General features: G+C 33.1%; 1 protein-coding gene across 1 annotated transcript; it reads left to right on the forward strand.

The window, feature by feature from the left end:
• Positions 1-338: 338 nt before the first annotated feature.
• LOC18016860 (protein NETWORKED 2C) lies at positions 339-2,984 on the forward strand. The gene is made up of 2 exons (XM_006399485.1): positions 339-432; positions 514-2,984. Exons 1-2 carry the CDS (start codon positions 339-341, stop codon positions 2,982-2,984), a joined length of 2,565 nt encoding a protein of 854 aa, XP_006399548.1.
• Positions 2,985-9,268: the final 6,284 nt, after the last annotated feature.

The raw sequence follows: 9,268 nt of genomic DNA on the forward strand, positions 1-9,268 counted from the left end.
CACATGGGAAAGGGGCTCGAAAAGAGATATAAAGACAGATAAATCTTTGCAGGGACAAAACAGAGTGTTATTTTTTTTTTGTGGCTGTGATGTGTACATAGTTTAATTTTGGAATCACATGTGATTTTGGACTATGTACCATCTTCAGAGACCGAATGTTCCTCTCCGCCATTCTTTTATCAACAAGATTCACAAACAAAAGAAAGAAACAAGACAAATCTCCTTTAGTTTTTCCTTAACAAAAACTTCTGAACAAAATATTGTAGCAAATGTAAGATTTTGTTCAATGTATTGAGATTTAAAAAAAAAACAAAAAACAAAATAGATAGAGATTAAAGATGCTACGAAGAGCAGCAAGCAATGCATACTCATGGTGGTGGGCAAGCCACGTTCGAACCAAACAATCCAAATGGCTCGAAGAAAACCTTCAAGGTAACATTACGATTCTATTCACTTCTTTCACGTTTTAGAATTTTTCTAGATAAAATTAGAATTCTCGTCTCTTGTAATCAGATATCGAGGAGAAAGTGCAATACGCACTTAAGCTTCTGGAAGATGAAGGTGAATCATTTGCTAAGCGTGCTGAAATGTATTACAAGAGAAGGCCTGAATTGATAAGTTTTGTGGAAGAATCTTTCAAGGCTTATCGTGCTTTAGCAGAACGGTATGATCATATCTCTAAGGAGCTTCAAAACGCTAACACAACAATAGCATCTGTTTTCCCTGACCAAGTCCCTGAGTTTGCAATGAACGAAGACGACGATGCAGCTCCTGTTTCACTCAAGACTCACGCAGAGACGTCGTCAAATCAGAATATTCCAAAGGTTCCTGAATTGCCTTTAAAAGACTCTCAGGCCACAAAGATGTTCAAGTCGAGGAAATGTATCAAAGGACATGATGCCTCGTCCGTTGTTGTAAAGAAGTCCGGTCTGAGTAAAACCGAGGGGGTGGAAGAGATTGATAAGTTGCAAAAAGAGATTCTTGTGTTGCAGACCGAGAAAGAGTTTGTGAAGAGTTCTTATGAGAATGGACTTGCAAAATATTGGGAGATTGAGAATTGTATCATGGAGAAACAAGGAAGGGTATGTAATTTGCAAGACGAGTTTGATGAAGGTGTTCTCATAGAAGACGGAGAAGCTCAGGTTTTGATGTCCACCACAGCTCTCAAATCATGCCAAGAGAAATTGACAGAGCTGAGAGATAAACAGAAGAAGAATGTAAGAGAAACAGAGGTTACAAGAAAACAGGTCAGCGAATCAACAGAGGAATTTGGTAATCTTTCTGATGCATTGCTTGGTGATGGAAGGATAAACCAGAGAAATGGAGAAACGAAAAAGGAAGAGTTTAAATCATCAGAGGAGAAGGTAAATGAAGAGTTTGACTCTGAAGTTGCTAGCTCATGTCTTACCGTAACAGATGTGGCTGATAAAATCGATGAGCTTGTGAATGATGTGATCAATTTGGAGAGCTTGTTCTCATCTCAAGTAGCTTTGATACATAGACTACGAGAAGAAGTCGATGATCTCAAAGCACAGATTAGAGATCTGCAAAGACAAAATAACTCATCTCAAACTGATGAAAATACTGTGATGAGAAAGAAGACGGGAGATATGGATGAAAAGCTGAAGGGTATTAAGGATATAGACCATACAGTTGAAGAACAGAGTGAGAACATTGAAAAAAATCTTACACGAGCACAGATAAAACTAAGTTTCTTGTCTGAGAGATTAGAAAGCTTGAAGCAAAAAGGGCAAGAAGAATTCAAGGATACTAACGTGCCTATTCAAGAAACAAGATCTTTGACTGATACAAAATTTCTAGAGGAAAATCCTGATGATTCATCAGTTGTATCTGAAAATGTTAAACCAACATCTGAAGTGGTTATTTCTGAAAAAGATGATCATACAGTTGAAGTTAATCAAGAAGAAACTATAGAGAAGGAAGCTTCATCACCACCAAAATCAGAGGTTAAAACTGAAGATGAAGCATTCTTGCAACAGTTTCTTGCACATGGGATTGAAGGTAGAGAGAAGCATTTGTTAACCGAATACACCAAAGTACTTCGGAACTACAAGGAACTAAAGAAGATGTCAGATGAAACGGAAACAAAACTGAAGAGTGAAAACACCATGAAAGATGAACAAGTTAGAGTCTTAACCCAAAAACTCAACCTCTTGCTTAAAGATAAAAGTGATGGTGATGATCTGCAAGAACTTAAAGCAAAGGATCACCAGCAACAAGACCAATTATATATGCTAATTTACAGAGAAGATAATGCGATAAACGCGATAGCTGGTCAAAAGCAGATGTTGTCACCAAATGAAAAGCAATTCGGAGCACGAGTTGATGCACTACTAAGCGAGAATTTGAATTTGATGGTGAGGTTTAGCAACTCGTTTGGACAGATACAACAGTTTGATACTGGGATTAAGGACTTGCATGTTGAGCTATTGAAGATCATAGAACAAAAGAATCAAGATAAGCAATCTCTCATGTCAAATGTTCGTCCCATTTACAAACACCTCAGCGAGATCCGCACTGAACTAACCATCTGGCTGGAGAAAAGCTTGCTGCTAAAAGAGGAAATCAACTTAAGAGCTTCAACGCTAAAGGACATACAAAATGAGATAACAGAAGCTTCCAAAACAGATTCTGAAGACTCGGAAACCAAGCTTACGATCTACCAAGGAGCTAAACTTGAAGGAGAGGTTTCAAATATGAAAAAGGAGAACAAGAGGATATCAGAAGAGTTGCAAACAGGTTTAGATCAAGTTACAAAACTGCAGAAGGAAGCTGATAAGACACTTGAGAAACTGAGTGAAGAGTTTTCACTTCCAGAATCAAAGAAACAATCTTGGCAAGATAGCAAAACTCGTATTCCTCTGAGGTCGTTTATCTTTGATATAAAACCAAAGAAACAAAGACTATCTCTTTTCTCTTGTATCCAACCTTCATTGTATAAGAAGATGAAGCCTGATTCATAGAAAAACTTGAACATCTTTTTCATGTACTACTACATCAATTGTGTTTATCAATTTGATTTAAATATGTGTATCTCTCAAATATATAAGACTTATCTCTATCGTTGTTATGTTTTATTTTCTGTTTTCTTTATTTTCTTTTTGTGGTGAACTTTAAGGTTGTGTTCGTAACGAGCCTCTCTATCTTTCAAGTTTTAATAATAATCCAAGTGCATGTTAAAGAATATTTTGGTTTCCTTCTTTCAAGTTTTGAATAATTCTCGACTCGATTTGCTAATAATGAGCTTAGTAGCCAAAACAACCTTTGTAGTTCTCGTTGTTGCGCAAACGTGGGCTTGCCTTGAGATGTTGATTTCTTGCTGGATCCTTAAACATCTCACTGAATACGGCCTGTTTTTATTTTTTTTGTGCGATGATTACAGAACTTTCCAAAAAAGTTAAATACCCCAATTATAGTAGTGTAAATAAGCTTAAAGTTATTGGCAAATATCCAATGCATATATTTTCCCGAATTTCTTGAATCTTTTATTTAAAGTTTCAAAGTAGAGTAAATTTTTAATTTCATAAAAATAAGATGGCCAGAATTGTCAAATTGTGTGACTTTAAATCGAAGAATTGTATCAGACGTCAAGACAAATCCTATATCTGGTTATTTGTAACAATTTTCCCAACCATGTATTGTTATATTAACGTTTCTATTTATGACTTCTAATAATATTGGTTAAGCTTGGGAAGTACTTTATATTTCTACCTTTTTGATGTGGAAGACACATAAATAACTTCTATTTTCACCAATATAAAGAAAAACTCTTAATTAAAGAAAAGAAATTTACTTGGCTATCTATCTACAGCTAGCAGAATCGCGTTAGTCTAAGCTTTCACGGCTGTTTTGTTTGACTAATCGACGTTTCATACATCCTCTTCGTGATCTTTGCTGTAAAAGATGAAATTAAACAAATAAGTTTATCAGATTTTGTCACTATTAACTAATCTATTAAACTACTCATTATTTTTTTTAACATCTATCTATTCTATTACTACTTTAATTAGTGATCGTACCCAAAAATTTACTCGTCGTTCTACACATAATAAGAATTTTTAAGAGGTGTGCAAAGTGCAAGCATCATTACCCCCAAGTGGGTAAATTGCCCTTCAAACACGGAGTTACTGTCAGAAAATATATCTTTATTGTTTTCTCCTTTTCTTTGTTAAACTCAATAGATTAACGTTATGCTAGATTGTAGGCAAACTTTATAAGAAAAGAAATTTATTTTAATCAATAACTATGTTCAAAATTCGGGTTTTGTGCTTTGTAAATAATAAAAGTACCTTGAATCTAGTCTGTATTTTGTTCTAAAATGCTCCGGTTGTATATAAAAGATATCACTTTATTTCTCTATTTTGGTTCATTACAGATTTTGTTTCTTCTAGTTTTGTTTTTTCATTCCTTATGTAATTATTAGTGGTGGTGTATACAAACTTCGAATACTGATCAATGTAATATATTAACCGACTGCTTAAATACAAAATCTTCGTAATTTCTGTACAAATCAAACAATCAAAATTCCACCATTTAAAATGTGGGTCGTTGCCCCTATAAGTTTGCCTAATACAACCAAAACATCCTAAAGGTTTTTAAAAAGACAAAGGCTAAAGTGGAAATATTTTAAGAAGTAATATTTTTTGGGGGGAACAAAAAGAATTAAAGAGAAGGTTTTGGTTAAGGAGATTAAGACAAAAGATGAGAGATTAAGATAATACAAGGAAGGACAGGGTCGCACGTGCAACACCGAAATCTTCGACCAGAAACGTTATGAATCAAAAGATGCTGCGCACGTGCCTCCTCGGTCAAAGGTCAAAAGCAACTGATACACTTAGCACTAGTCATTGGACCTCCCAAATTATATAAAACAACATTAATTTAGATGAATCATAATTGTTGCATTATTTTAAGAAATTGCTGGGTATCCAAGATAAGGATGATGATTAGGAGAGTCTGTGTTGGTAAAGACTCTTTAAGAGCTAATTAACAATTTGAACAAAAATTAATAAGATCTTTAAGGTTGTTCATATTATTGACATCCTTCACACCTTTACTCCTATCATATGGCTGAAAGATTATTATACGTATAATAATGTTTACAAGGGCTAACCAAGTGTTTAGCGTATAATACAATGCTTCTTCTTGTAAAAATACTATATACATTGCTTCTTGTTTTCCTTGTATATTATTTATATTTACTTATTGGTTACATTATTTAAATGGCTATATAGCTATATTGAAATTTATATAATAATTATATATAATATTTTTGGAAGAGTTTCCGACGGATTTTAGTCATCAAAACTATTTTATCAAAAATCAAAATTCGTGGAATTTGTTTTGGAAAAACCAATCGAAAAATCTCGTGATAAATACTATTTTTGGGTGTTAAATTTTGTTTTGCTACTGTATTATATTCTTATGTTGAAAAACAAACTACATTTTCTACCAATCTATACAAAACATGTATTTTGGTATACCAGTTCTATTCTACGTTGTTGTTTGTCATCAGTTCAATGTATGTTATAAACTTAAATGATATATACTGGATGATCGATCTGTAACATAGCTAGAGCTTATGGAAATATAAATCAACGATAAGAAATAATTAACCGGTAGTATAAGATCATACTGATCAAAAAGCATTTGCAACAGTCACCTATCATAATAAAGTATCTTGGAGTTTATTTTGATTCTTAAATCAATTTAACTTGAATAACATGAAGTCAGAATGGAATCGGCCGTTTGATAATATCACTTACACATAACAAAAAGAATATATTTGGTCATTTTCAACGAACACTGAATATACTATTGGAGGAAAGAAACTGGGATATGATCGATATATGATATACAGCTAATTACGTGTAACATAGCATACCATAACATATCATTATTTTACTATTAATCACTCAAAACGGGAAAGAGGAAGATAGTGTGGAACCATGTGTTCATCCTCTCAAGTTGCTAGATTCAGCCACGTGTGATGACGTGGCACTTGCAAGTTAATATGATTTGCAGAGAATATTACTATTTATACGTGTTCGGTGTTACAATTGAACTAATAATATACATATACGTGTGTATATACGAACTTTGAGCTCTTTTTTATCGTCAAAGGGTTAACATGATCGGTACAAAAGGGGCAGGTGTGTGACCACTCCCACGTGTGATCTCACATGCAATTAAGAGGTTTTAAAGCTAAGTCTTCCAAAGGGACAAATATATATATAGTTAGAGAAAATAATTTTTAAAAATCAACAAAAAAAAAAAGACTTTGAGTTGAGTATAAGGACAACAATAAGTGAGGATAAATGTTTAGGTATTTTATGTATGTAACCGAATGTATCATCAAAACCTTTTAATGATTATAATGCCACTTCACTCTGGCCAGAACACTAACGAGAGGCCACGTCCCCGTTACAATTAAACAAAAAATCAACATGAGGATATCACACAATTTTAACGTATTCTCTCTTTCTTTTTCTTTCACTTTTGCTTCGACAGTTCTCACTTAACTTCTCCGTCTGAGTCTGAACGACAATCTCTGATTACGGTTTATGCTTATTATATTTGTACACAATATACTTGATAAATTCGTGATTGGCCATCAACTTTTTGTCAAAGGATCACTGAGCATAAGGTTTTTAGCATGTTTTTCTATATTTAAAAAAAAGTTTTCTAGTGATAAAAATTGATAAAAGGTAAGATGTGAATATTTATATCAAATATACCATCATTTCGTATTTATGACTATATATATATATAACTATATATATCAAAACCAATATTCTATAAGCATATGATATAAAAACAATTAGATTTTAAATTATCATTTATATATCGCGAAACTGTCCATCAACACATTCGAGTCGAGAGCAGACCAAATCCACCGAAGCATGCCAACAATCCATATTAGGTCAACCCTTTGGTCAACGGAGCGATACTCCCCCATTGTTGTGTCCGCTAGCTTATCCAAAGGCATGCTGGCTCACATGCATTATCATTCATTCTTATATGAATTAAGCCACTCAACCAAACCATATAGGTGGATCGACTCACACACGTCCATCCATTAGAAATAGACATTAGTCACATTATCATCATTAATTAATCTATTAATATTCCACCAATTAATGCTAATCGAGCGTATCCAACGTTTACTCCCCCTCATAAGTCATATCTATATCATCTCATTTCGATCTATCAAGACAAAGAATATGTTTTTTTTCTGTCAACAAGAGGATGTTCTTTATATCGACGTACCGCGTTCAATTTAATTGACAAAATGGGAACAGTCTATTCTTTTTCATGATTGGTACGTCAAAATTGCAAGCTTGCATGTGTTGACTGGAACAGGTGATCGTGATTATATTAATTGCCTATCGAATTATGGTTGTTATGTATTATAGTCGGTATATAGAGACTAATAGGGTAGAAAATGCGTTCTTTTTAGTTTTCCATTTCTAATGGTGCAAACTTTTGAAACATTTACAAAAATGTGCTAAGGTCGGAAAGAATGAAAAAAAAAAACATAAAAAGCAATAGGAAGCCAATTCCGTTGCAGTGTAATGTAAAATTAATTGATAAGAGTTATCTATACATTAATTTGAAAATTTTGGGAAAATGACCAAAAAGAAAAATAAGTAACATGGTAAAATTGTACTCGCTCGACGTACACAACCGTAGATATTTGTTTAAAAACTAAGGGACGATAGATATTTGCTTACATACTACACTTAAGTTATTATTTTCTTGGAGATACGAGCTATAGTATATATTAAAAAGTGAATGTTTGAAGATATTGGAGGTTCAATAAAGTAGAAGTATAGGATACGAAATGCTCTAGATATAAAATAATACGACATCAAAGCCCTAATCACGTGCCTTAATTGCTGGGCCTTCCTTTTTCCCCCCTTAAAATAAGTATTCTCATTTGCTTCGTTTTTTACAGAGGAAACCCGCCTCCTCATCTGGCGGGTTGTTCCCCACAAGCCTTTTTCTTTTTGTTTCTCGATCTCTCAACTTCTTCAGAATCAATATTTTAAATAACCCTAATAAGAATGAAAGCTTTCGATCGATTTTTTTTTTAATTAGTTTTGGCTGGGTGTTTATAAAATGATAAAGATTTATGTATATGTATATGCAAGGAAAATGTATTTTTAACCAGCCCAATTTTATTTTACCGGGGACTTGACCATTTTCTTTTGACCCAAAGGGTGTAGGTAATATTTCGTCCTTTTAAAATACTCAGCTATTCTACTACACCTCTTAAACTTTACATTCATTTACCCCTATTATTCGTATCATATTAATTTACATGCAAGGTGTGAGGCTTTCATATATCAAGAACTTACTATCTCTTATAATAATGTTTTAAAATACACTAAATAGTATATAATCTAACAAAGTTCACCATGTAACCTAGTTTTTGTCTTATTAATATCACGGCAGAAAGTCCTTACTAATTTAGTTAGTATCACTAGAAACGTTTTATATATCGCCTCTATTATGGTTTAAATTTTTAGTATCAAATAATATAAATTAAAATTTGTTTATTCACGTAAAATTGAATGAGTATGAATAACTGATGCATCATGCAAGACCTGTATCCCGGATGAATAAGTAGGTTTAAGGTTAGAAGTAAATGAATGAAGTAAATGAATGAAGTAAATGTATTCATTTTGTATATGACAGTTTCGGAATAAATCAGAAATACGAGAATCCGAAGTTGTAAATATTAATTGAGGAGGGGTTAAACTGTAAATACAAAACGTAGACGAGTTAAAAAATGTTGAGAAACCCGACCCGAAAGAGCAAAATCAGGCTGGGTGGGTTAAAAAAAAAAAAGAGAAGAAAGGGTTACAATGCATGTACGACAAGTGGAGAGCGTGAAAACGCTAGTGGTTTATTTTCTTTTTTTTCGGATATTGGAGTTTAGGGGTGATTTGGTAAATTGAACATCACCTCCCAGATCTTTTGCGACCTTGTTCTGGACAAAATTTCTCCCCCGCAGTGCTATTAAAGTCACCTCCAAGAGGACCAAAACAAAACAATTGTTTTTTTTCCAGGTATAGTCGGGTTTTCGATTAAAACGAAAATATTAAATAGTTTATATATGCGAAGTACTATATTTACATTCAAATGTAAAGAATTCACGATTATAGTATCTCTAATCTATAAATATTTATAGCGAAATTTGATTTGTTTAGTTCTTTTTATCAGGGTTTTCATATTTACATTT

The sequence above is a fragment of the Eutrema salsugineum genome, unplaced genomic scaffold (genome assembly GCF_000478725.1).
Source record: "Eutrema salsugineum unplaced genomic scaffold, Eutsalg1_0 scaffold_2, whole genome shotgun sequence".
In the NCBI taxonomy this organism is placed as follows: Eukaryota; Viridiplantae; Streptophyta; class Magnoliopsida; order Brassicales; family Brassicaceae; genus Eutrema; species Eutrema salsugineum.

What these genes read in the sequence shown, in the direction of transcription:
- LOC18016860 (XM_006399485.1), top strand. Translation starts at nt 339, where the DNA reads ATGCTACGAAGAGCAGCAAGCAATGCATACTCATGGTGGTGGGCAAGC. An exon ending in GCTCGAAGAAAACCTTCAAG is followed by an intron (nt 433 to 513) that starts GTAACATTACGA and finishes TCTTGTAATCAG; the next exon opens with ATATCGAGGAGAAAGTGCAA.